The 25680-nt window shown below is 35.9% G+C and overlaps 7 protein-coding genes, 1 non-coding gene and 2 pseudogenes across 8 annotated transcripts; 7 read left to right on the top strand and 3 right to left on the bottom strand.

Annotated features, from left to right (window-relative positions):
* The first annotated feature begins 922 nt into the window (after window positions 1-922).
* LOC112087000 lies at window positions 923-1042 on the top strand. The gene has a single exon (XR_002899849.1). It is a non-coding gene; the product is annotated as a U5 spliceosomal RNA (small nuclear RNA).
* A 1186-nt stretch (window positions 1043-2228) lies between these two features.
* On the top strand, window positions 2229-2347 carry LOC112087007 (annotated as a pseudogene).
* A 2430-nt stretch (window positions 2348-4777) lies between these two features.
* On the top strand, window positions 4778-5497 carry LOC112086490 (glutathione S-transferase T3-like). The gene is made up of 2 exons (XM_024155443.1): window positions 4778-4974; window positions 5089-5497. Exons 1-2 carry the CDS (start codon window positions 4778-4780, stop codon window positions 5495-5497), a joined length of 606 nt encoding a protein of 201 aa, XP_024011211.1.
* Window positions 5498-6450: 953 nt separating this feature from the next.
* Window positions 6451-7647, top strand: LOC112086489. Its single transcript, XM_024155442.1, has one exon. The coding sequence runs from the start codon at window positions 6451-6453 to the stop codon at window positions 7645-7647; it is 1197 nt and encodes a 398-aa protein (XP_024011210.1).
* Window positions 7648-11723: 4076 nt separating this feature from the next.
* Window positions 11724-13033, top strand: LOC112086488 (annotated as a pseudogene).
* A 747-nt stretch (window positions 13034-13780) lies between these two features.
* On the top strand, window positions 13781-14719 carry LOC18016978 (E3 ubiquitin-protein ligase RING1-like). Its single transcript, XM_024155441.1, has 2 exons — window positions 13781-14323; window positions 14495-14719. Exons 1-2 carry the CDS (start codon window positions 13781-13783, stop codon window positions 14717-14719), a joined length of 768 nt encoding a protein of 255 aa, XP_024011209.1.
* A 1753-nt stretch (window positions 14720-16472) lies between these two features.
* On the bottom strand, window positions 16473-17325 carry LOC18016977 (PRA1 family protein H). Its single transcript, XM_024156745.1, has 3 exons — window positions 17162-17325; window positions 16926-17062; window positions 16473-16561 (listed from the first exon to the last, which is right to left on the bottom strand). Exons 1-3 carry the CDS (start codon window positions 17263-17265, stop codon window positions 16506-16508), a joined length of 297 nt encoding a protein of 98 aa, XP_024012513.1. The 5' UTR covers window positions 17266-17325; the 3' UTR covers window positions 16473-16505.
* Window positions 17326-17667: 342 nt separating this feature from the next.
* Window positions 17668-20059, top strand: LOC18016976 (ribosomal protein L11 methyltransferase). Its single transcript, XM_006401581.2, has 7 exons — window positions 17668-17923; window positions 18020-18133; window positions 18441-18581; window positions 18758-18823; window positions 18991-19158; window positions 19274-19555; window positions 19689-20059. Exons 1-7 carry the CDS (start codon window positions 17741-17743, stop codon window positions 19800-19802), a joined length of 1068 nt encoding a protein of 355 aa, XP_006401644.1. The 5' UTR covers window positions 17668-17740; the 3' UTR covers window positions 19803-20059.
* LOC18016975 (transcriptional regulator ATRX homolog) lies at window positions 20002-22186 on the bottom strand. The gene is made up of 3 exons (XM_024156499.1): window positions 22032-22186; window positions 20337-21815; window positions 20002-20209 (listed from the first exon to the last, which is right to left on the bottom strand). Exons 1-3 carry the CDS (start codon window positions 22086-22088, stop codon window positions 20144-20146), a joined length of 1602 nt encoding a protein of 533 aa, XP_024012267.1. The 5' UTR covers window positions 22089-22186; the 3' UTR covers window positions 20002-20143.
* A 536-nt stretch (window positions 22187-22722) lies between these two features.
* Window positions 22723-24557, bottom strand: LOC18016974 (protein yippee-like At5g53940). The gene is made up of 5 exons (XM_006401579.2): window positions 24413-24557; window positions 23751-23794; window positions 23273-23381; window positions 23136-23191; window positions 22723-23039 (listed from the first exon to the last, which is right to left on the bottom strand). The coding sequence occupies exons 1-5, from the start codon at window positions 24506-24508 to the stop codon at window positions 22964-22966; spliced, it is 381 nt and encodes a 126-aa protein (XP_006401642.1). The 5' UTR covers window positions 24509-24557; the 3' UTR covers window positions 22723-22963.
* Window positions 24558-25680: the final 1123 nt, after the last annotated feature.

The following is a 25680-nucleotide window of genomic DNA, read 5'->3' as shown; positions in this document are numbered from 1 at the left end:
TGTTGAAATGCCAAGCTCAGACATCAAGGAATGAACCCACTGAAGCTCCACCGCAGCATCTGCAACTGTCCTAGCTATACTCGGCTTCAGTAGAAGATCGAGCAACAGTCTTTTGCTTCTTAGATTGCCAAGCAATTGGATGTGAACCAAGGTAAACTATGTGAGCGCCTGTGGAAGTATAATCATCACAATTTCCAGCCTAGTCGGCATCAGAAAAAGCATGGAGAATAGGAGTGTTGGTACTGCTGAAGAAGATACCTTGATTTCTTGTATCAGACAGGTATCGGAGAACGCGTTATTCTAGGAGATATTTTAGAAGATAATCTAAAGCATATACAAAGGATATTCCTAAGATACAGGTATAACAGAATAACTATACAGATTTGATCTTATCTCCTAATATAGTCACGACTAGAATCGTGGAGAGAAGCGTTTGGAATCCCATTCCACTTGTTGTTTCATTATTTTTTATTTTGATAAAGAGAGTGAGATAGTGAATTGTTTGATTGGTGGGCTGCTTATAGTATCAAAAGGATTAAACACTTTTGTAGTGCAACCCAAGTTGAACATATACAGTATAAGTTACATTTTAAGAATCGTCCGTTATGTCAACCTTTGAAACAAAACATAAATGTGTCTTTACAAAGAAAATTTACCACGTTGAAATTGATAAGTTCGGATCAAACGATTCAAATCAGTCTTCGTTCCCGAGAGCATTTGATTCGATTCAAACCTGAATACAGAATAGAAATCGAAATAAATACCAGCGGTTAACTAAAGAACCTTTCGGTTTAGACTGGATGGAACCTTCCGGTTTATCAAATACTTTTCTTACTGATTATCCCACATCGGTTACATTAGTCAGAGACACTGAATCAAATGGACTATAAATAAGAATCAGAGCTTGTCTAGGAAACTCACGGAGCCGTGCAGCGATAACATAGCGGACTATTCTTTCGCCTTTTACTAAAGAATACCGTGTTCTCTCTGCTCGTAAGCGGCATACGCCTATTTTTGGAAAGGGTTTGTAAAAATAAAAACCCTCCATCAATCTTTCAGTATGAAACTTTATAATAAATTTCAACAAATTTAAACTTTCCATAACACATTTTTTCCTGATAGTATGTTCCTCTCACAACTGACCATATTAAGTAGGATTATCTGATGATGTATATCGACATATATGGACTTGTCTTTTGTCCCGCACCGTTGGATTATCTTGTGAGGGTTAATTCGGCTCAACGGAAAGCATGGTCATCATCTGATGGCATGACTCCTTGGTTTTGGTGCTAATGGAAATGTCTTCAAGCCCGGATGAGTTGAAAATTAATAACATACAAAACTCAGAACAGAGCAAATTAAATGAGCCGACCAAGACTGAAGTGATATTGTGATAAAAGAAAAGCTAGGGCAAACAAAAACATACATCTCTACCTTTTGGGTAACTTCTAGTGAAATCTGCGAATATAAGTTTTATAGAAACATAGTACTATTACGAGTAGTCAAGTTATCGGGTTACTCTCTATAATTATATATGGTATAAATTAGGTTATACATTATTAGAGTTCGGAGGTTGAACATTTGTCTCTCGTTACAAACTTCTCTTCAAGTGAAAACCTTAAGAGTCCTTACAACCATAAACACTTTTGTTAAGCCAATCTAAGTCCTTAATCTAAGTCCTCTTAGGCCAAAGCTTGTCTTGAGCCTTTGAGAATTTCTGCAAGGGTTATCTCTGCGGTAAAACCCTACAAATTTGTAGTCCAATATTTTTAAAAATAGAGAATTGTGGCATTTTTTTCTGAAACTTCAAATTTGTAAAACATGTATAAGAGCCTATAGCAAGTTAACCTTATTGGTAGAAGGCCTAACCAAGTGCTCTTAAAACCAGACGACCTACAAGTAAGATGAACCGAAGGTGAAAACAGTAAAAGTTACTAATGAATATAACTACAAATATCGTGGAGTGTTTCAATTTATCAATTGGATTTCTCTATCTTGGTCTATATGAACTCTTGTGTCTTTTCATCCTTCGCCAAGACAAAAAAAAACATAGGAATAGAGACAAATGTTATGTACACATGTGTACGTTTAGTGCCCACTTAGCAACAAAGGGCTTGTTTTCTTTGTTCTTACTCTATGTTTTGTAAAGATCCTAACGTTAGTATCCCACATCGATTGTATCAACACAAATCTAACACTATATTTACGTCCTAGGAACAATTATTGTTCATCACTTCAAGGTATCTTGATAAATTTGGAACTATACAGAGAAGATTAGCATAGTTTCTGCGCAAGGATGACATGCACTTTTAGAAAATATATTCAACAAAAAATTCTCCAAATTTTTTTTAGAAAATATATTCAAACAACTAGAAGATTTCGTGTTGATTTTGTTGCAAGTTTTTTTTTTCTTTTTAACGAGAGTTTTTGTGTTGATTTCACTAAGTACTTTTGTAATCAAGAATCATACTAGTAGTTTTATATTTGTATCTTCGATCTTAGTATCTTGTAGATCTATACTTTCTTATTCCATGGTTTCATAGAGGCTGTGATGAAGAATCCACGTTTCATAAAAGTTCAATTTATCTCCTCTCTACCGATTTCTTGTCATGCAAGACAGTCAGCTACGCGCATTTGTGTCAAACAATCAAAACCACGGTTATAAACTTATACGTTATGATCTGAACTTGCTTGTCTACAAATCACCAAATCACAAATAATAGCTAAGTTTTTCTCTTTTTTTTTTTCCCTGTGAACCATGAACAGTTCAAAGGCTAATTTTCCCATGGGCAACATTGAGGGACCGAATAGTCGAATACAGCAATAATTTATTGGTACTGCAATAAATAAAAAATTTCTTAAAATAAGATAAGTCTATATATACAAAAATAAAGCTAATGTTCCCAAAATAAGATAAACACAGATGTAAAGAATGATATTTATAAAGATCTTTTTTTTTAAGAATATTCTAGAATTTTTTTAATCCTTAGACCATTTCCATCAGTCTGAACCCCAAAAAGAGGTTCTTAAAATTAAAATATTATTATTTTAATATAATTTAATTATTTGATTTAATTTTGATTTATCAAAAAGATAAACCAATAAAAATTAGACAGCTGTACAAACTCTCTTACATGAGGTTTTTAGAGCACCTTCATTAAAAATTTATGGCACAAAAACGTATGAATTTAGATTAAAAAATAAATAAAAAATGGCTCAAAAGTTAACAACCGATTGTTAGCTAACATACCCAAGTGTGGAGTTGTTAGAGCACCTCCAATGGAGAGTGCTTAGAAGATGCTTAAGGTATAAATAGATTAAAAATAAATCATTAATGGGTGAATTAGCTTAGCATCGATGCTTATATTAGTATTTTAAGCAACCTTAAGCATCGACTATGTAGTCGATTTTCATTGGTCAGCTTTTTTAATTTTTTTTTCTTTTTTTTCACGTTTTTATCCTCTCTCTCTCTCTTCTTCACGGGAACAAAATTTCCCAAACTGTTTTTGTTCTCCTTCGATTCTTTTGATTCTGAGATTACCCAAGAACTTCTTCATGCATGTTTACACGAAAATCTTCATTGCTTCGATGGGAGATTGTTCTGAGATTTTCTGGGCTAAAAAGAGATGGTGGAAGACAAAACAGGTATTGGGTTAGATGAATTGATTAGAATCGATTCTTCTGAATTTGTTAGATGAATTGGGTTTAAACAGAGAAATATATCACAAACGAAATTGATTGTGTGTGATTTATCCGGATTATTCGGATTGATTTAAGACTGATGAATGGCATCGTTTCTTCTCAGGCTCAGGCGGAATCACCAGGAAATTGTTCTTCCAATGATTTGATTCTGCTTCCTTGATCTCTGAGGTAATGTTCTTCATCTGCTTTGAGTGTATAGTTCGATTGACAAAGATGGTTTATAGTTTTTTTTTTTGTGGACTCTTTGTTTGATCGTTTGTATGGTTTGATGGTTTGCTTGTTTGCTAGTTAGTTTGTTAACTCTTATTGTTTGCAACTGATGGTTTGTATGGTTTGATGGTTTGCTTGTTTGCTGGTTGTATGGTTAGATAGTTTGTTAAATTGTTTGCAAGTGATGGGTTTGCTCTGTACAAGGCGAGCCATGGTTTGTTTTAGAGAATGGTTGAGTTTTGTGTTAGGTTTGAATTAGAATTTGTGATCAATGCTTGGTAGTGATCAATGTAGAGGTTAGGTGAAAGCATTAGTATGACACTGACTGCTAACCTTCTTCTCTTCTATCTTCTCCTTTGTTTTAAAGCCTCCATTAAAAGAGAGGAGTGCATTAACTCTTATTTCACAATTGGTGCTTTAATTCTCCGACTGAGAGGTGCATTAACCCTCTTCTCTTATATCGGTGCTTTAACTCAACTAAACCCAACTAAACTAACTGAACTAAACCTTCTTCTCTTCTATCTTCTCCTTTACTTCTCCATTGTCTTCATTAACTCAACCTAACCTCTTCCTTCTTATCTTTCCTTCTTTTTAAAACTAATTCAACTAAACCCAATTAAACTAACTGAACTAAACCTTCTTCTCTTCTATCTTCTCCTTTGTTTTAAAGCCTCCATTACAAGAGAGAGGTGCATTAACCCTCTTCTCTCATAACCGCAGCTCTCAGTATGCACACAAGTTTTCATTCTCTTTCATTCTCTCTTATTCTCTATCTTTAATCCTTCTTTTTCCTTATTCCTTCTCTCTTATTCTTTATCTTTTTTCTTATAATTCCTTATAATTTTAACAGCCAGCGAAGAACAATATGGATCCTATGAATCCATATAGTGAGTCTGGCTTCCTTGATCTCTTAAATAGTCAACAAAATCCACAAATGCAACCTGTAACACCAGCGAATGTTGAACCAACCATTCAACTCGGTGAGTCAGAAGCTTTTCTGTTTGAGAGTCAATGGACCGAAGCTCCAAGTGAAGATGAAAGCACAGTCAAAGAACCTAGAAAGTCAAGGAGAAAATGGAGTCCTTTAGAATATCTTGTCCTTATAAGTTCTTGGCTTAACACATCTAAGGATCCCATAGTGGGGAATGAGCAAAAAGCATAAGCTTTTTGGAGTAGGATTGCAACTTACTATGCATCAAGTCGCAAACTTGCTGGAATGGAGAAGAGGGTGCCGCAGCATTGCAAGAACAGGTGGGCCAAGATAAATGAGCAAGTCTGCAAATTTGTAGGTTGCTATGCTTCTGCAACCTCTCAGAAAACAAGTGGACAAAATGAAGATGATGTGTTGAAGCTTGCAAATCAGCTGTATTTGAATGATCACAAAGCCAAGTTCACCTTGGAAAATTGTTGGAGAGAGCTTAGAAATGATCCAAAATGGTGCCTTTCTAATGGTAGTGGACAGCCTAAAAGAAGAAGGACAGATGAAGATTCTCCAAGCTCACATGTTCATGTTGGATGTGAAGGGTTGCGGCGGCCAGAAGGTGTGAAGGCAGCAAAGGCAAAAGCCAAGAAAAATAGATCATAGGCTTCCAATAAGAAAGGGAAAACGAAGTTGATGTCTTGGAGTTCCAAAACTTGTTGGTGATTAGGAAATAAGATGAAGAACTGAAACAGAAAACAAGCAAATATAAGATGTTGGAGAATCTGCTTGGAAAACAAGAACCACTTAGCGAGTTAGAAGTAGAATTAAAGAATAAGCTCATCAAAGAATTGTTTAAGATGGCTAAGTGTTTGAGTCTTTGTTTAAGTTTATGTTTAAGTCTTTGTATGAGTCTTCGGTTAAGTGTTTGAGTCGTCGGTTAAGTATTTGTTTGTAGTCTTTGTTTGAGTCTTTATTTAAGTGTTTCTTTGTAGTTCAATGCTATGTATGGGAAAACATGGTCCTCTTTGTTACTATTTTAATGGATCAGAAAGTTAGTCATGTTTAAGAAAAGTTAATCACTATGAAGTTTCTCCTATATAATTTTTTGTTGTTTGTTTTGATGCAGGACACAAAAATCAGATATGACTCAAACAAGTTGTGGATGAGAGAAGACCGATATTTTGGCCGATAGCCATTATTGATCAATGGTGGAGATTGTTGGGCCACATATTTATATGGGAGCCACATAGTTTGTTTTTTTCATCGGTTATGTCTTTTTTAAAAAAAAAATTGTATTCTATGGACTTGTAATTTAGTGCCGACATGAATTTTGGAATTTATGTTTTCTATTGTAAACCACATAATTTGCAAGGCAGAAACTCATTCATTTTTGCTTATATGAACCACTTCCTTCTTTATTTACATATCACTTCTCTCATTCTACAAACATATCACTCTTTTTCCTTTCCTTCACTTCTCTCCGATTACCTTTTTAATTTTCTAAAAAAAACTTTAATCCAAAATGGCTGGATCTTCCCATAATAATTTGGAGGAAATGTTGGATGAAAGATTTGATAACCTTTTCAATCAAGCGTTTGAAAATCTTGTCATGAATCATGGTGATCGCCCAAATGCAACAACAACAAAAAAGAAGATACATTGACAGAGATTGGGAACAAGGCCACATCCGCTTGTGGAACGACTACTTCCAAGAAGATGCAACATATCCAGCCCATATATTCCGTCGTCGTTTCAGAATGAACAAACATTTGTTCATGCGTATTGTTGATAGCCTCTCTACTCAAATTTCATTCTTTCAACAAAGAAGAGATGCTACCGGAAGACCCGGTCTAAGTGCACTACAAAAATGTACGGCAGCCATTCGTATGATGGCATATGGTTGTGTGGCTGATGCGGTTGATGAATACCTCCGGCCTGGTGAAAGCACCGCGATTTCTTGCTTGGAAAATTTTGTTGAAGGAATCATATATTTGTTTGGAGCTGAATACCTAAGAAGACCCACACCAGAAGATCTTCAAAAACTTCTTGATAAGGAAGATGAACGCGGATTTCCCGGGATGATAGGAAGCATTGATTGTATGCACTGGGAGTGGAAAAATTGTCCAACCGCTTGGAAAGGGCAATACACACGTGGATCTGGCAAACCATCAATCGTTTTAGAGACTGTAGCTTCATATGATCTTTGGATATGGCATGCATTTTTTGGACCTCCAGGTACATTAAATGATATTAATGTTCTTGATCGCTCACCGGTTTTTGATGACATATTACAAGGTAAAGCTCCAAAAGTGAAATACTTTGTCAACGGACGACGATATAATTTGGCATACTATCTCACGGATGGAATTTATCCTGACTGGGCTACATTTATCCAATCTATTCAAATGCCTGAAAGTGAGAAAGCAATCTTATTTGCTCAACGTCAAGAAGCAGCCCGTAGTGCTTTTGGAGTTCTGCAAGCTCGTTTTGCTATTGTCAAAAACCCTGCTCTTATTTGGGATAAAGAAAAAATAGGCAAGATTATGCGAGTTTATGTAATTCTTCACAACATGATAGTAGAAGACGAACGAGCTGGATACACTCAGTATGATGTAGACTCATTCACACAACTAGAAGCAACCAGGACTTCACAAGTGGATTTAACGTACGTGACAGATAGGCCTACAAATATCGGAAATCTGATGGGAATTCGAAATTCAATTCGTGATCAAACAAAGCATGATCAATTGAAAGCAGATTTAGTAGAGCATCTATGGAACAAATTTGGCACAAATCCAAATTACGGTTTATGATTAGCATTTCTATGTTTTTTATGCTTTATGATTTACATTTCTATGTTTAATATGTTTCTTCAAATATAATGTATGCTGGATAATATAATCAATAACATAATTATTATTTCAAAAATACAAATTCAAACTAAAAAAAAAAAAATTTCGTAAGCACTCTTTTTTAAGCATCTCCCATTGGACCCTGAAAAAAAAAACATCATAAGAGAAGTGCTTAAACAACAATATTTCAAAAATACTAATTTAAAATTGGTTAAGCACCTCTTAAGAGTGCTTACCAATGGAGGTGCTCTTAGGCGACGTAATCGCTTGTGATTGGCCATATTTTATTTTATTTATTTATTTATTTTTTTAGTCAAAACTCCAATTTTACAAAAAAATAAAATATCCATAAAATATTTTTAACAACCCAAAAGAGGGGTTTACTGCTGGAGATGCTCTTAAATAACAACTTTAACAACCTTCTCTCAGAGCATGTCCATTGGAGTATGACATCACGTTTTGGGCCCAGTATCATAGGCAAATGATTTAAAAAAAAAAAAGCCCAAATGTTAACAACCCGTTTGCTATTTAGCAGACTTAATATCTCGTATGTTAAGACAGGTGGCTGATGCGGATTGGTTAAAAAAATATAGGGCTTTTTCCGAAAATTGCCCTTCTCTTTCACGACTTGTCATTTTTCGGACAAATCCCATTTTTTCTCTCTTCTGCGGTTTCTCTCGCAGCCATCGGCGATTTCACTCTGGTTCTCGATTCCGGCCCCGATTAAGTCAGTTTCAGCTAGGATTCGACAGGACAAGACTGCTCAAGGTAAGCCTGAACGCTATCTCTTCGATTTTTTGTTTGTTCGGTCGAAATTAGTAAATTAGGGTTTTGTAGATTTGGGGATTTTTAAAATTTCATGTTCGGATCGATTGAAAATGGCGTTTTAGGTTTGAAATCTGTGTGTTGTAGCAATTGATACAAATGAATAAATCCGATTTGATGGGTTTGTGGTAGTTTGCTTTTAGGGTTTCTGCGATTTGGGGAAATCGGTTTTCAAGTTAGGATCCATTGAAATTTGGCTTAGTGTGGTGTGTGCGGTTGTTCTTGGAAGTGATACAAGTTCGATGATGGCAATATGTGTTTGATCCCTGTACTTGGATAAAGTTGGTTGATATCGGTTTGTGTTCTCGAATTTTGATCACTTTACCTGATCTTGAATCAGCTGTAGTCACTTGATATCTGTTCATTTCGAAACTTTTGTATTAATGGTTTATCGTTGCAAATGTTTATGAGTTATGTGATGAATGAATATTGATTATCGATGTTTAAGTATTCATTGTTGAGTTTTGTGGTTTAGATATGTTTTGATATGAATGTATATATGGCTGTTCTGTCTGAATTAGATAAGGTTAGTTTAGTTGTTTATATTACATGCTCTGACTACATTGATATCTGTTTATGTCAGATAATGCCGAGTCTCCCAAGTGACACCTCTTCCGAACCTGAAGAGGACCTTAGCTGGGCATATGCGGATGCCACGTTTGGCATCGCAGAGAAATGCTTTTGTGGGCGACGAATGATATTGAAGTCAATGACCGGTGCAGGACCAAACTTACCAGGCCGCAAGTACTATACTTGCCCAGACTGGCTCGAAGAGGTAATGGACATAATGTGTTGTTTTATGTACTATTGTGTTTTTTATGTACTAATCTGTTGTTTTGTTTCTGATTAGGGGTCCCGCATTCATCATCACCGCTGGCAGTGGTGGGATGAGGCGGTAACCGAGCAGCTCTCCATTGTGGACTCGACGCTAAGAGAGCAGAAGGAGATGCTGACAAGGATGGGTCGGAGTCCGTTTGATCCAACCATTGGGGAGATAAACGCAGCGGTCAGAGTCCTCCAAGCAGAAGTGGGTAGACTTAAGGAACAAAATGCTAAACAATGTGAAGGGTTTGTCACCTTGTTTTTTATTTTTGTTATTGCAGTAATCTCGTACTTGTTTAAATAGGTGTAGCTTGGGTTTAACTATGTTCGACTGGTTAACTATGGTTTATTTTTCTCCATACGAGGAGTTAACTATGACAATCTTGTTAGATTGTCTTTATTTACGGTACTGGGACAACAAAACTTGTATTGGTATGTTATGGAGCTATGAAGCTATTATGATATGAAGTACTCTATTTAATGAGTTGGTTGATGTATTGATTGTTGTGTTTGGTTGATGTATTAAGTTAGTTTTAATGCTTTTTTGTGAGGTTAATGGTGGACCAATCGAAATAACCAAGTAAAGCTTCGGGTTCATCATTATGTTAAGGTCAGTTTTCTCTCTTCTTCGTTTGCTTTAGTAGTCCCTTAGGATTGTGATAAATGCTTGATGACTTTATTAGGTAAATGTCTTTCATATTAATGCTCGAAAATTTAGGGTTGGTTTGTAAAAAGTAAATGCTTTGTGTTAAGCCTCTTCTTTCTATCATATCATATCAATGCCATAGTTATTACTAAAACCTAAATTTCTTCTATATTTTAAAACTTCAAAGACTTAAACTTAAACTTCTTCTATATTTTAAAACTTCAAAAAGACTTAAACTTCAAAATCGTATCCATCTTCTTTCAAAACTTCAACTTCGACTTCTACTTCTAAACCCCAACCTGAAACTCACTCATTTATGGATATCCCTAACCCCTATCAAAATGGTGAAGGTTTTGTTAACCTCTTAACAAGCCAGCTAGTTAATGAGGTTAATGCACCAACTATCGACCTTCGAGCAGCCGACCTCCCACATTTCAGTTCACAAGTGTTTGGGGAACCAACTCAAGGAGGCAGGAATCAGGCGGAGCGAAGGAAATGGACGCCAAAGGAAGACCTGGTTTTGATCAGTGCCTGGTTGAATACAAGTAAGGACCCAGTGGTTGGTACTGACCAGAAAAATACAGCCTTCTGGAAACGGATCGTCGATTTGTTCAACTCGTGTCCAGATCTAGTTGGTCAGCCCAGAAGAGAGGTTAGCACCTGCAAGCAGAGATGGGGGCGGATCAATGACCATGTCTGCAAGTTTGTTGGGAGTTATCAAGTCGCCACGAAGGAGAAGAGCAGTGGCCAAAACGATAACGATGTCATGAAAGCTGCTCATGACATCTTCTATAACGACTATGAGATGAAGTTTACCCTAGAGCATGCATGGAGGGAGCTGCGTTATGATCAGAAGTGGTGCAATACGTCATCTACTAAAGACAACAACAAAAGAAGGAAGTGTGGGGAAGGTCCCGGTGAGTCACCAAGTACCCAACTTGATAACGACAACGATGATGTTTGTGAGGTTAGACCACCGGGTATTAAAGCCGCAAAGGCTAAAGCAAAGAGACCAACAGCTGGGAAGGAAGAAGGCAAGGCCGTAGGAGATTTTCAAACCTTGTGGGACATCAAGAAAGAAGAGATGGCATTGAAAGACAGGATCTCCAAACAGAGATTGCTTGAAAGCTTTCTAGCAAAGCCGGAGCCACTTTCGGAGAAAGAGCTTACATTTAAGAATAAGCTCCTTGATGAATTGCTTAATATGTAACGTTATTTTAAATTGCTTTATGTTGATGTTGGTGAGTCGTTGTTGTTTAAGTCAGTTTGTTTAAGTTTGCTCATGTACTACTCGGTTAACTCAGTAATGTGATTTGTATTATTTTGTCCTCTTTGATGCTATTTGCCATTTCGTTTGTTTGTATGATGCTATTTGGTATGGGTGTATTGAGTTTTCTTTAATTTTTGCTTTTTCAGGTCCTCAATGATGGTTAGGTGGAGTCACTTTATGTGGTTTACGTCGTTGTGTGACCAGAATATTATCAACTTGTGGTTGTCATGAAAGTATTTTGGAATTTAGCACTTTAGATTTCACGAGATTTTATTTTGTGGATGTAGAGTAATTGTATTTTTGTGCACTTTGCAAGTTGTAAAACCCGTGACTCAAATACTTCTCATTTATATAAAGTCTTTACTTCTTCACACTCTTCACCACATTCTCAAAACCACAAACTGAAAATCTCTTTCTAAACTGCGTTCTCTCATAAATTTTTTTTCTCTATATAGCAAACACAAACACCAAACTATGGCATCTTCCTCAAACAATGATTATGATGATGATTTTGAAGACGCGTTTGATGGGATATTTGATCAAAAATTTGACGAGGCTGTCCAAGAAGTTCTAGACCGTCAAACAAGAGCAAGGCAGAAGAAGAAGCGTGCATACATTGAAAGGGAACGCGAACAAGGCCACAACCGTCTGTGGAATGACTATTTCGCTGAAGATGCAACATACCATCATCATCTTTTCCGTCGCCGTTTTAGAATGAACAAGGACTTGTTCTTGCGCATTGTTCATCGCCTATCTACTGAAGTTCCATACTTCAACAAAGAAGAAATGCGGCTGGCAGATTTGGTCTTTGCGGATTACAAAAATGTACGGCAGCTATCCGTATGATGGCATACGGTTGTGCGGCTGACGCATTTGACGAATATCTTCGTCTAGGTGCAAGTACTGCGTTGTTATGTTTGGAAAACTTCACTGAAGGAATAATTAATTTGTTTGGTGATGAATACTTGAGAAGACCCACCCCAGCCGATCTCCAACGCCTCCTCGATGAAGGAGAATCACGGGGATTTCCCGGGATGATTGAAAGTATCGATTGTATGCATTGGGAGTGGAAGAATTGTCCAACCGCTTGGAAAGGACAATATACGCGTGGTGCTGGAAAACCGACAATCGTCTTAGAGGCAGTAGCATCCTACGATCTTTGGATCTGGCACGCGTTCTTTGGGCGTCCAGGTACCTTAAACGATATTAATGTACTTGATCGTTCACCTGTTTTTGATGACATATTACAAGGTCGAGCTCCAAAAGTGCACTACTGGGTTAACGGAAATGAATATCGTTTGGCGTATTACCTTACGGATGGCATTTATCCAAAATAGGCAACTTTCATCCAATCAATCCCACTTCCTCAAGATCCTAAATCTACGTTATTTGCTACACGTCAAGAGTCAGTTCGCAAAGACATCGAACGTGCTTTTGGAGTTCTGCAAGCTCGGTTTGCGATTATAAAAACCCCGGCTCTTTTCTGGGATAAAGAAAAAATTGGCAAGATTATGCGAGCGTCAATCATTTTGCACAATATGATTGTGGAAGACGAACGAGGTACCCACAGTTTAGTAGATACAACACAATTTGATCAAGTTGAAGGAACTAGAACTTCACATGTAGATATGACGTATTCTACAAATATGTCTACAAATCTCAACAATGTGATCAGCGATCGAATTCAAATCTGAAATGAAGTCCAGGATACGAGAATGCATCTTCGATTGAAAGCCGATTTAGTGGAACATATCTGGACCAAATTTGGTACTTTTGATATTTAAATAAATATGTTATGTATTTTAAATATCTATAGTATTTATGTTTATGTTTATGATTTTTTTTTGTAATGATTCTATTAATATGAAAGTTTAAATTACATAAAAAAAATTTTAATTTGCAAAAAAAAATTAATTTTTTATTCCTAACAACCGTTATCTCGAGTTCACTAATGGAAGCCCAAATCAACCTCAGTATCTTCACTGTTCACGTTTGCAAAAAGTAATATTATTTTTATGTTATCAACCCATTAGTAGTATGACTAATGGATATGCTCTCATTTTTTTTTTCTTAATTTTAAATTCTATTAACAAAAACTCTAATGGAGATGCTCTATGTGGTATTGTTTCCTTAACAACATTCTTAAATAGCTGTTGGAAAGCTAGTGTCTCCAGACATATTCCCTAAATTAATGGGAATTAATGGAAAATATCTAAAAAGCTTCATAAATCCTTCTTAAACAAAACATTAGTAGTTTTAGTGTATATCTCTACAAAATTTAATACTTTGGTAGAAATAGATATACAAAAGAAGTCTTTTTAGGAAAAAAAGAGAGAGAAAGAGAGAAAGAGCCAATAAGGAAAAAAAAATATATGTAAAAAGAAAGAGAAACTGTACTTAATTAGAATTAGAAATCCGAATCTCTATAAAAAGATAGAATCAACCCACCGCCTCAAGATATATATTACCGATTCTCACGTTCAAAAATTTTCACTTTCAAAAGTTTTTCTCTTGCACCGTACATACACATCATGGAAGCTATTCCCGAGATTACGTACCTAATGGAACACAATCCTGAACTTCAAGAAACTGGCGAGATGGTAATCCACACAACATTCAACGGTTTGGTCGACATGGACCCGACAGTAACCCAGTCGAGATTCTCATGTTCGTTACCTGCCACAGAATTCATCGAAGACGAGGCATCTCCTAAAACAAAAGAACTCTACAACTTCTTGACAGAAGAACTGAGAGTCGATGAATTTGATGCTATCACGCTACTGCAAAAACTCATTCAACTTGCAATCAGTTTAACTTCCTCGGTTGAATTTTGTGCACATTACGCTTTGACAATGTGGTTGACCCTTAACGTAGTTCCTTTAAATCAAGGATCAGACCTCGATGACTCTCCATTCGAAGAGGTGATTCGAGCTTCATTAGATGATTATGAGAGGAATATCGGGTTTAAACCCGCAAGCAAGTTAGGATTAGGGTCCTTGAGTACGAGAATATACAAGCGAAGACCAAAGACCATCTTAGTTTCCGACAGGAAGACAAAACGAAAGATCATCTTAGTTGGTGAAAGCAAGACAAAACGACGAAAGATCAGCTTAGTTTCTGAAAGCAAGACAAAACGACGAAAGATCAGCTTAGTTGCTGAAAGCAAGACAAAAAAACGAAAGATCAGCTTAGTTGCTGAAAGCAAGACAAAAAAACGAAAGATCAGCTTAGTTGCTGAAAGCAAGACTAAACGAAAGACCAGCTCAATGTCTAACCATTGCACAATTTGTTTAGAGGAGTTTAAAGAGGGGCAAGAAGTCGGGACTTTACCTTGTGGTCACGAGTTTGACAATAAGTGTATTGAGAAGTGGCTTAAGGTTGGCCATACTTGCCCATTGTGTCGGTATGAGTTACCATGTGAAGATGATGATGAATATTCTCATGCAAACCATGGTGTTCTAGCTAACTAAATTACATTCGTACTTATATTCTAACCCTTTTTTTTCTTTCATATCAATCCACAGTTTTGAAATTAATGACTAAGATGATGAATGGTATACCATTTGTTCAGATTACATGATTTCACTATTTTTTATTTTTACTATTCATAGGTGTATACTACTTATTCATGTTTTCTCGTCTTGAAAATATGATTTATGTAGTTTTTACATTAGTAATGTTTTTTTTTATTTTACGTTTTCACTTTTTGAAAAGTGAATCCGCTATAGACACTAATTATTCTACGCTATATAAACTTCAACTTTTTCTGCTAACATTATTCAACTATTTTATTATTCTTCTATTCATGTTACATACATCAATTATCTTGTTATTTTTCTATTCATGTTACATACATCAACTATTTTGTTATTTTTTTATTCATATCACATAAGTTACTAACTTTGAATCATTTTATATAATAAAATAACTGAAAACATTCTATTACTCTATCAATTCTTAATTAATTTCTTTTAATTCTTTCCATTGACAGTTATTGAGTTATTATATAATTATGAATATTGATCTGACTTACCAGTGAAGGTCTAATTAAATATTTATTCAACCAATACTTTCAGCTTAGTGGTTTGTGGTTTCTCTATATATTAGTGTTGTCGTCGTTTTACAACACATATTTAAATCCGATTCATGCATGTTTTAACAAAAAACTTAAATAAGAAGAATTGGAAGAAAAAAAACACTTTGACTATATATATGTTCGTGAGTTTAAAACCTTATCTCAAAAACTTTGAGAATTTTAAGCTAATAATAATGTTAATTTTCTTTTATCTTTCATTATAATGAGTGTTTTAAAATATATATTAGTCATAATTATTTTATTTATATGTATATTAAAAAAAAAGAATTGAAATATGGGTTTAGATTGTCATTGACCTTTATTCCTCTTAATTCTTTAGATTTTCTCGTGTCAACTTTTCTTTCTCCTTCACCAACATATAGTCAAAGTGTCTTTTTTCTTCCAATGATCCCTAGTTTTTAACCTAAATAATCTAAACGGGTAAAAACCCAAAGTGGAATTTCATCGAACGGTGAAATTTCTCTCATCATATATCATACTAAGAGTGATTTTGGATGATCTTTTACCTTCAATTTGCTTGTTTGCATCTCAAGTCGCTCTTTTTCCCGCAAAAGTAAGGTCGGCTCATCACTCATGGCATAAACAGAGTAGACAATGGACTAGGACGTAAACGTTTTTTGACATAATTTTCCATTAGATTTTTTTTTTGTTTACTTTTAAGAAATATGGCGCATTTTTTAAAAAATAGAGTAAGGCCTTTCATGGGTTTGAACCGGCCCTGATAACATGTAAATTCAAATGACTTGATGGACAGGTAAAAAACTTCTAACAACATATAAACTCGAAGAAGACACAAGATAAGAAAAGAAACAACGACTTAAAAGTTAAAACTGATACAAATACGACATATATGTGCTTGGTGATTTTGTGTGTTGGATGATAGATAATTTTAAATTTTGGAGCATGCGTCTTTGCACACATGTGAAAAAGTCTTTTTGACATTTGTTCTTACTTGTAGTTATGAAGAAAATGATCGTCAATAAATATCTCTATAACATGTCGTTAGTAAGAAATATATGCACATTTGTATATGATGATTGACAATTTAAGGTCTATGCTACAGTTAAATCCAAAATACAGAGTAATAAATAAAAAATTTCCAGCCATCATCACAATGTGTTTGTTATTAGTCTTCTAATTACGTTACTTTCTATCTTCCCTTAAGATGGCTTCTTAGAAACGCTGAGATTCCTGAAACCGCCGTGCAATATCACAACTACAAAGAAGAGTGAAAACAATCATCAATCATCAATGATAAGAGAGACTGTAAAGACGATAACTTAGATACGAATATGCGATTAGCTTACGTGTATAACTTATCGCAAGAACATACAACATAGCCATTTGAACATTCAAATACGTCAATAGACTCATTGTCGCTGCAAAAGCAAGCGACGAGCTCTGCTAAAATGATCCATTACCACACAAATTACGCATCAAGAGAAGATCTCTCTTGATTATTAACAAGCAAGTTGTCCCAAAAGTCACCAAAGCTAGATAACTTCTCAACTAAGCATCAACAAGGTTTAAGTCTGCAAATCAAAGAACAAGGAAGAAGAAACCTCAATCTGGATATTTACCGCATTGTGCGACACGGACTAAGATCCGTCGGATCACGGGATGGCGATCAAACTCCCATCTGTCACTGCAGAATCTGAGTAGCTCCCAAAAGGCTAAGCTCGTTACAAACCCTAGCAATGCTAATGGCATCTCACACCTACAAAATGCAATGTGAGTTATAAAGGCTGAAACTTTAGAATTGTTCTTCCCTGAATTTAATCAACCAATTAAGGGTTTTTGGTAGATTGATGCATACAGTGCGCAAGTGAAGACTAGCGTAATTCCTGGCGAATCGCTTGACATATTCATGGACTCTGTTTCTAGCTTGATGAGAAGACGAAGGGAACGAGTAAGAGTCATAGTCTCCGAGGAAACGTGTGGTAAATGGCTGCGTATCTCCGGAGAAATCCTCGGCTGCGAGCTTCGAGAAAGGATTGATTGTGAGAAGAGACAAGACAGCTAGGAGCTGAGTCGAGAGAGAAACGGAGCAGCCGATTATTGGTTCAGCGTCGGCGGAGGAAGATAGTGAGACGGCAGAAACGGCGGAGATACGGTGGTCAAGAAGATCGCCGGAGTCTTAAAGCCGTGATTCGAAAACAGAGACTGGTACGCTTAGGGAGGGAGGGGTAACAGAGATACCCATTTTCTTGTTTGTTTGTTCTTTGAGTATTTATAGGTTTTTTTCTTTTGAGGAAAGTTCCCATTTTTTTCCTATGAAAAAGTGTTTAAATTCGACAATTTAGAAAGAAAAAAAGTGTATTCGACAATTTGGAAAATTTCACGGAAGAAGACTGAAGAAGAGAGGAAAAAAAAGGAAAGAGATAAAGAAGTAAAAATGTCAGCTTGGAATATCATCAAGCACCTTCCGTGCAATTACTTTCAGAAGAATCTCTCCCGCCATATCCTCAGACCTCGCCGTCTCTTCTCAATCTCTTCATCTTCGTCTTTCCCTTCTGTTACTGAGTCTTTCGCCGCACCTTACCTCTCAGTTCGTATCCACTGTCCAAAACATGTCGTCGTATGTATCTCTCTCATTCTCAGTCATGCGCATCCTAAGTGAATAAGAGTACAAACGAGATTGAAATTTTGTTTCTTTTCATCTGGGTTTTATTAGGATCCATTCTCAGAGGCTTTGTTGTCTTTTGGAGCGAGCTCAGTAGCTGTAGATGAAGACATCGAAGAAGACGACGAAGATGCGGCTTCAGGGTCCTCCCTTGCTTCAAAAGAGGTGAAAATGTGAAAACTCTGTTGCTTGGTTTTCTTTCTTCAGCTCCATTTCAAATTGAAGCATCATAGGAACGAATTTGCTCTGTCCCAGGAAGCTTAGCTAAGTCTAAATGTTAGAAAATTTTGCCAAAAGAGAATGAGAACTTGTTCTGAACTGTTTATGTAACCTCCGGGGATCAAAAGTCGAGCTTTTGCGACGATTCTTCAGACATAACTCGCATGATTTAGTTCCTGGTTTCTTAAAGCTTGATCGGTCTGTGTTCTTGTAGTCTCATCAATCATTGCTTGTTCTTTGGGTTTATTTGCAGATATGTATAGAATCAATATTTCCAGTGAACGAAGAGGTGAAAATGTGCATTTCACAGGCTGCAAATTCGATAGGCTTGAAAGAGATACCGAAATTCAAAGTTGAAATGGGAGATGAACTTGACTGGATAACCAAAAACCAGGTGAGTTTTTGAGTTAACAGAGGAGGGAGCATGTCAGTAAATTGCTTTACGTTCTGTTTCATTCAAGAGATCAGAGATGTTGCATAGTTATGCTCAGAAACTCTCTCGACTCAATGACTAGATTTGTTTGGGGCAATCCTATTTGAAGCTATATCTTTTTGGTTCATATTTTGCAGGAATTGTTTCAGCCTGTTGAAATCGCCGAGAGACTTTGGATTGTACCTGAGTGGACATCTCCTCCTGTATGTACTATTAACCATTCAATCTGAAACTATTTCATCATACTGACAAAACCGTTGCACCCAGTTGGATTTTCGTTGTTGTTTTGCCTTAGTTGGCTTAACAAAGAGCGGTCCTAGCTACTGAATTTGCAGAATATGAATCACCATCTTTCACCATTCTTTGCAAGGTCGCTGAGGCAGTAAACATAATTCTGAACCCTGGATTTGCGTTTGGGACTGGAGAACATCCTACTACTAAGCTGTGTCTATTGCTTCTACAAAGTTTGATAAAAGGTGGAGAAGCGTTCCTCGACTATGGTACTGGTTCGGGAATACTTGCAATCGCAGCCCTCAAGGTAATCTCACGCCTTTTCTCAGTCTTTCACAAACCAATCGTTACAACATAATCATCTTCATCTTACTTCAAATCTTCATGTATCCTTTTGTGTCCTGTTCGTTTAAAAATTGCAGTTTGGTGCTGCATCATCTGTTGGTGTTGATATTGATCCAATGGCAATAAAATCTGCAAATCATAATGCAGCTCTGAACAACATTCAGCTGGAGAAACTGGAGCTGCACCTTGCTCCAAGTGAGAATAGCTCCTCTGGGAGAGAGATACAACTGCGAAAAGAACAGTTTGATGTGGTCATTGCAAACATTCTTTTGAACCCTGTTATGGAATTGGCGGATCATATCCTTTCATTCGCGAAACCCGGGGCAACCATTGGCATTTCTGGTATCCTCTCTGAACAGGTACATAAACAGCTATCTCTATCAACTCTCATTACAATTAGTTATGCATGGTTATAGCAAGCGAGCCACCTGCAAAGTCATTGGAATCGGAAGAAAAGATTGTAAACTGACTTATTCAATGCCGCTTTTGCAGCTTCCAAATGTAAAAGAACGGTACTCTCCCTTCTTGGAGAGCATTTCTGTATCCACAATAGGTGACTGGGTTTGCTTGAGCGGTACCAAGAAAAGGGAGTTTATTGAAAATTAATCACTTCTTCAGTGTTATATCAGAAATGAGGCAAATAACATAAAGCATTAGCAAAGAAATGGCAAAATGCCTAATGCTCAGCAAGTTTAGTCGTATGATTATCAGACAGTACAAACAAATCTGCCCTAGAGGAGTTGTGTAAGAGGAGGCGACAACTACAGATTATATGAAACTTAACGTACTCGTCATTGTTGTATTAAAAAGATTTCAAGTCTATGATAATTTAAAATTTGTGTTGTCAACAACTCTGGTAGCACTGTTAAAACAGCCATTGTGTTTGGATTCTACACAATACAAAAAAACAAAAATCTGTCGACATAGACTATTTTCATCTCGGTGCTTCACCTCCTGAGTTGTCTTCTTCCCAGAGAAGAAGTCTTCTTAGGAATGTAGACCTTGTAACTCACCTGAACAAAAAAAAAAATCAAAAGAAAAAAGGAAATGTTTTGCTTTAACAGAGACGTTTAGGCTCATATAAACTTCCCTAAAACTACAAGGAAATCAATATTTCTTTTTTCAAGCATTTAACTTTACCTGAACCAGTTCTCCACCCCTCATCACAGTCATTGTTTTCTTTTCATACTGTGACTCATCTTTTGTTTCATCAATTGTTTTCTGTTCTGACTGAGACCCTCTCTTGATTTCATCTGATTGCTCAGTCTCAGCATGAGAAGAAGAGCTAACTTTTGTTGGTTCTATGTTTTCACCTCCACTTTTTGTTGCCAGAGCCAGAGAACTTTCCAGACAATTCTTGTCAATGGTACTGCCATTGATGCTCTCTGCTTCAGCATCTTGGCAACTAGCGGCTTCTTTCCTGCTAGCCAGACTTACACTTTCTTGTCCCAATACCGGTCTAATCAACTTTCGTTTAGTTGTACAAGAGCTAACACCGAAACTAGATTTAACCTTGGCACTATCACCGGCCTGTTGATCCTGTTGAGAGGCAAAATCAGCCAACCCTGTTCCAGGTTCGTTGACACTAACAACTTGTAAAATCTTTTGTGAAGACTCAAGATCTTTGCCTTCCGCAGAAACACAGAGCTTCTGCTCCATGAGACCATCGTCTTGTGACTCTTCAACTTTTCCAGATTCAGTTTGCAGAGTTTCTTCTCCTTCTGAAACAGAAGACACTTCTTTTCTTGATATTCCATTCTTTTGGGTCTCTCCACGAAATCTTTTTAAATTCTCTAATGCTCTTTTCTTTAGAATGGCTTCCAGGTCATCATCCTTCAAACTATTGTCTGGATAAGAAGCTTTACTGGTTTCTGATCTGATATCATCCTCAAATTCATCAAAGCGAGCACTTTCAAGACCATTTTCATCACCACGAGTTCTATGATAAGAGATTCTAGCTTCACCATCTCTCTCATCAGATTCACCATCATGGCCACCCCCAAAGTCCTCCTTTCTATCATCATTATCATAAGCATATGACACAACAATAATCGATTTAAGCCTTCGAGAGTTCTTCTCAGTCGTAACTTCATCTTCCACTTGCCAGCATTCATCAGGTTCACTTTCTTCCTCTAACCCATCTTTACTTCTTCTCCGCAAATCCTTAAGCTTACCAAGTCTTCCTCTGTTCCTAGCTCTTCTCTTCCCATCACTCTCACTACCATCATCGCTATCCCGAGTTGAGTACGAATCACTACTAGTGTAACTTGAACTTGAATCTCTCTTACGTCTCTTTCTTGAGACAGCTCTCTTCTTCTTCTTCTTCTTCTTTGTCCCTACATGTTCGTCTTTCCTCTTAGACCTTTTCTTTTTCTTTAAATGACGAATATCATCATCATCATCATCGTCACTTTCGCTACTAGAATACCTCTTCCGTGACCTCTTCTTCTTGCTTACTTTAGACCGACGCTTCTCTCTCCTGTGATCATCTTCTGAACTAGAAGAATACAAAGAAGAATCTGAACCGCTTGATTCACTCTCATCTGAGTAGTCTTTAATCCGACGAATCTTCTTTGATTTGTTTCTCTTCGTCTTCTTCTTCTTCTTCACCGATCGCAACTGCACAATAACACATTCATGATTCATCAAACAACGACCCCTAATTCTTCATGTAACAAAAGGTCGATACTTTTCAAAAAATCATATTAAAAGTTTCGATTTTTTCCTCATTGACCTAATTTTATATAGATCGGAGATAATGGGTAAGTGAAAAATCAATTCAATTGTTATGAAAAAATCCCAGTCTTCTCGAAGCCACAAAGAAATAGAGAGTACCTTAGAGGAATCTTTAGAGCGTTTAATTTGCTTTGAGGACGATGCGGATTTGCCCATTGTGTATCGCTTTCTCTTCTCCAAATCTGTTCTTGCAGGAACCGCAAAGAAGAAAAGAGATCCAAAGACAAAAATAAGAATCGTTAGATTTGTGAAGACACTAAATGGGCCTCTCACTTGTTATGTAGATTGAATTTATCAATTCGATTCGAAGAGAAGGGGCAAAAAAGGAACCTTAGCTTTTCAAATTTTCCTAATTAGTACCAAACGGAAGAGGATGTTTCCTGTTCTCTTTAGTAATTAGAATTTAGAATGAATGAAAACATTCACACAATAAAGACGAGAAAAGAAAAGTAAAAAAAAAAACTTTTAAAAAATGGCAAAATGCTAATTCGATGTTCAATTTTTAGATTTGTACACTTAGACAACATGTTGACAAATTACACCTAAACAACACTAGTTTCAACCAGATTCATTATATGATCATTGATGTAAGGGTTGAAATAAACTTTACAAAAATCTTAATTTTTTTATTAATTTTCTTCACCTTTGAGAAAAATTATGTGGACAAAGATATTTATAGTTTATGTAATTCTGAGTTTGATAGCAAGATTGATTTGGTTCTTTAGTTTCAAAAAACCATTACTGATTTGGTTTGGATTTGTGACTGCCGCATAACAAATAAAAACAGTGATAACTGTAAAAACAAATTTTATTAATTCAACTGATCAAAGCCACTTGTTCAACACAAGTAAAACTAAAAACCAAGAGACCATGAAAAAGTATTTGAGACAATAAAACAACACAGAAGGTTCCATACACATTCTTCTATTGAACTCATTCTACAGATTTTTACACTAACAAGCTCTGATCTTGACAAACATTATTTCCCACACAACAAAAAAAAAGGTAAGAAACTAAAAAAGCTAACATTTCTAAGAATCTTCTGTGTCGCTTCGAGTATCGATGTAAACCTCGGTCGATAAATCGATTTCATCCACGATCCTTCCTCTGAAAAGAAAAAGACGATTTGCAATAAACCCCACTTTATGGTTGAAACTATTGATGGAACCAGAGAACTTTACAAATTACAAGAAAAGATGTTACCTTTCCAGAACAAATTTGCCTTCTTTATACTTCTGAGCTTTCTCATGCGCTGATTCCTACAAACAAGAAAGCAAACAATGTAAACAATGAGAAAACGCTCCCAAGAAGAGAAAGAGCAGGTTTAGGTGAGATTTTACGTATTTCCAGCCAACATTCTGTCCACAACAGCAGCAGAAGATATCAGCAACGGTGTGCATACCCGAAAGCATCATCCTTTCCTCTAGAGGACCCATGCTTATGTTCACTCTGAGATTCAAATTTAACTTGGAATCAGCTCTAAATATATCCAACTCCATTGCAAATAGCTTGCATCAGAGAAATAAGAAAAGGGTATTAATGCAGAGAGACTGAAAAGTACTTAGTTTTGAGTAATCAGCAAGATTCAGAAAATGTAAAAGCTCAGAGACAATTTTCATCTGTAAGTTTACATGGCTTATATGTTTTTACGTTGTATATACATTTGGTCAATAGTACAACCGATTTTGTCCTAGATGTATATTAAAATACTGATGGCAACAGAACACAAAAGCCTAGCATTGTTAAATAGACTTCTACGGCTTGACATTGAAGAAACAGAACAAATACATAATATATATCGAGGAACTTTGTACTTACGAACGATTGAAGAGGTAAGCCTTTCCTCTACGGCAATGGAACGACTGCGAAAATAGATCAGTTAAAATAAGGTTTAACACTCTCAATGGATAAGATCTAACACACTCAATGGATAAGATTTAAAGCAAAACAACAAAGCTAAAGAAACAAGCTAAACATTGCCTCAACTTCTCATATTTTAAATGATATTTGTTCTTCTAATAACACAAGATTTTAAGTAGAAGTAACACTAAGAATAAATTCAGCTTGAAATCTCGAACCCTTTTCCCATCCAGCGTTAATTCTCCAATATTTATACCTTATTAAAACCAAAAGAAAAGCACTAAATATGAGAATTTATATCAGTAACTAAACAATCCTTCATTATTTTTGGTAATTTATATCAATTCCCCAAAATTCTTCCCTGCAGTCTCAACATCAGGCATATTTTCTTAACAATCACAAGTTTACTCAGTGGTTTTTCAAATTTTTGAGGAAGAAATGAGGATCAAATTGCTAAACCAAGAATGAATTAATGTGCCTCCACACAAAATCCACTAAGAGAACAATTTTTTTATATAAATAGGAATCTAACAATCTCAGAGAGATGTTGAATGATTTTCATAATTTCAAGAAAGATGAGAACTTAAAAACATCTAGAAGTTTTGAAGGAACTAAAGTACCCGAGAAATAAGATCATCGGGAAGAGCGAGATGGGTTCTGCAAAACCTGCATCTGTAAGATCTTCCCTCAAGCTCCACCGTGAATATCCTCCCCATTCTTCAGTGTTCTCTCTCCTCTGTCTTTGTCTCTCTCTCTCTCTACTCTGTTTCTGCTCAGTCACTTAAGAGGCCATATCAGTGATGAGTTGGGCCTAAACTGGGCCTAATTCAAACTTCTGATCGCCGAGAAAAGTCTTAAGCTGCTTTTGTTGACCTTTCTTGTTATTATTATTGTATATCGGATGTCTTGTTACGAGCGCCGTCGACCATTTTGCTAACTTTGCATCTTGACATATCTGCAAAAACAAATTTCAGTTCTTTTGCTTCCTTCGTCTCAAAGATAATATCGTTTTGTTCTTTCTATACAAATGAAAAATTATTTAAATTTAAAATAGTTGTTTAGACTAAATGGACTTGTTTATTCTGTAATGACATTTCTCTGAAAAAATAATAATTAAACGATTTTAAATGAAAAAAAAAAGTACATCAGCATACAATTTTAGATAAAGACTTATATATAAGGAAACAGTTTCTACACTGCGTGTTACAGTACATCTAAAGAGATTAATGAAACACCTTCAAACTGTTTTACTAGTCTTCAATATCATACGTACGCCCACTAAGTAATCAATAAATCTTTTTGTTTACTTACATATAGATGTACAACTTTATCAATGATAAAAAATATATATTTTTTCTGGTGAAGAACAAGTTTGGAATGTTTTTTTTTTTTAACATTAACATGTTTATATAGTGTTGATCATCATTCTATTGGTAGCCCTAAATAAGCCATTAAAACTCAAATTTTATCATAAATATTACAATCAGTCAAGTACTATATAAAAACATGTACATGCAAATATATATCATCAAATCATCAGACCATTCATCAAGACCCGTATCCCTATGCTCACACACAGCTGTCTTTCTTCTCGAAAACGTCCAAACCCTAGCTTTTTTCACTTTACTCCCAATTTTTCAATCCCTTTATTTTCTCTTTTCCAGCTTTGAATTTCTCTCGTTTCTTCACGGTTTTTTTATCTGTTCCTAAATAGATGTTCCTAAATAGATGATGTTTTAGTATTTTCACACTTATTAAGAAGCAATAAATACATATTTTATTAATTACTTTTTGTTTTTTTTTAAAAAACTATTTTGCTATTTTCAATAAATATATAACCTTTATTCACACTTTTCAATACTATTTCAGAAATTTGATATTTTTACAA

The sequence above is a fragment of the Eutrema salsugineum genome, unplaced genomic scaffold (assembly GCF_000478725.1).
Source record: "Eutrema salsugineum unplaced genomic scaffold, Eutsalg1_0 scaffold_2, whole genome shotgun sequence".
NCBI classification, from domain to species: Eukaryota; Viridiplantae; Streptophyta; class Magnoliopsida; order Brassicales; family Brassicaceae; genus Eutrema; species Eutrema salsugineum.
This window is presented reverse-complemented; position numbering and strand designations above follow the sequence as displayed.

Excerpts from the sequence above, each read along its gene's own strand:
- LOC18016977 (XM_024156745.1), bottom strand. The coding sequence starts at position 17,265 with ATGACTCTTACTCGTTCCCTTCGTCTTCTCATCAAGCTAGAAACAGAG. Across the intron at positions 17,063-17,161 it reads CTAGTCTTCACTTGCGCACT|GTGTGAGATGCCATTAGCAT; the intron begins GTATGCATCAAT and ends TGCATTTTGTAG. Across the intron at positions 16,562-16,925 it reads AGTCCGTGTCGCACAATGCG|TTGTGATATTGCACGGCGGT; the intron begins GTAAATATCCAG and ends TCTTCTTTGTAG.
- LOC112086490 (XM_024155443.1), top strand. The coding sequence starts at position 4,778 with ATGGATCCTATGAATCCATATAGTGAGTCTGGCTTCCTTGATCTCTTA. Across the intron at positions 4,975-5,088 it reads ACAGTCAAAGAACCTAGAAA|GATTGCAACTTACTATGCAT; the intron begins GTCAAGGAGAAA and ends TTTTTGGAGTAG.
- LOC112086489 (XM_024155442.1), top strand. The coding sequence starts at position 6,451 with ATGGTGATCGCCCAAATGCAACAACAACAAAAAAGAAGATACATTGAC.
- LOC18016975 (XM_024156499.1), bottom strand. The coding sequence starts at position 22,088 with ATGGGCAAATCCGCATCGTCCTCAAAGCAAATTAAACGCTCTAAAGAT. Across the intron at positions 21,816-22,031 it reads GCTCTAAAGATTCCTCTAAG|TTGCGATCGGTGAAGAAGAA; the intron begins GTACTCTCTATT and ends GTTATTGTGCAG. Across the intron at positions 20,210-20,336 it reads GGGGTGGAGAACTGGTTCAG|GTGAGTTACAAGGTCTACAT; the intron begins GTAAAGTTAAAT and ends TTTTTTGTTCAG.
- LOC18016978 (XM_024155441.1), top strand. The coding sequence starts at position 13,781 with ATGGAAGCTATTCCCGAGATTACGTACCTAATGGAACACAATCCTGAA. Across the intron at positions 14,324-14,494 it reads CAAAACGAAAGATCATCTTA|ACTAAACGAAAGACCAGCTC; the intron begins GTTGGTGAAAGC and ends GCTGAAAGCAAG.
- LOC18016974 (XM_006401579.2), bottom strand. The coding sequence starts at position 24,508 with ATGGGGAGGATATTCACGGTGGAGCTTGAGGGAAGATCTTACAGATGC. Across the intron at positions 23,795-24,412 it reads CCGATGATCTTATTTCTCGG|TCGTTCCATTGCCGTAGAGG; the intron begins GTACTTTAGTTC and ends CTATTTTCGCAG. Across the intron at positions 23,382-23,750 it reads GCTTACCTCTTCAATCGTTC|AGTGAACATAAGCATGGGTC; the intron begins GTAAGTACAAAG and ends TTTGAATCTCAG.
- LOC18016976 (XM_006401581.2), top strand. The coding sequence starts at position 17,741 with ATGTCAGCTTGGAATATCATCAAGCACCTTCCGTGCAATTACTTTCAG. Across the intron at positions 18,134-18,440 it reads CCTCCCTTGCTTCAAAAGAG|ATATGTATAGAATCAATATT; the intron begins GTGAAAATGTGA and ends GTTTATTTGCAG. Across the intron at positions 18,824-18,990 it reads CTGAGTGGACATCTCCTCCT|GTCGCTGAGGCAGTAAACAT; the intron begins GTATGTACTATT and ends ATTCTTTGCAAG.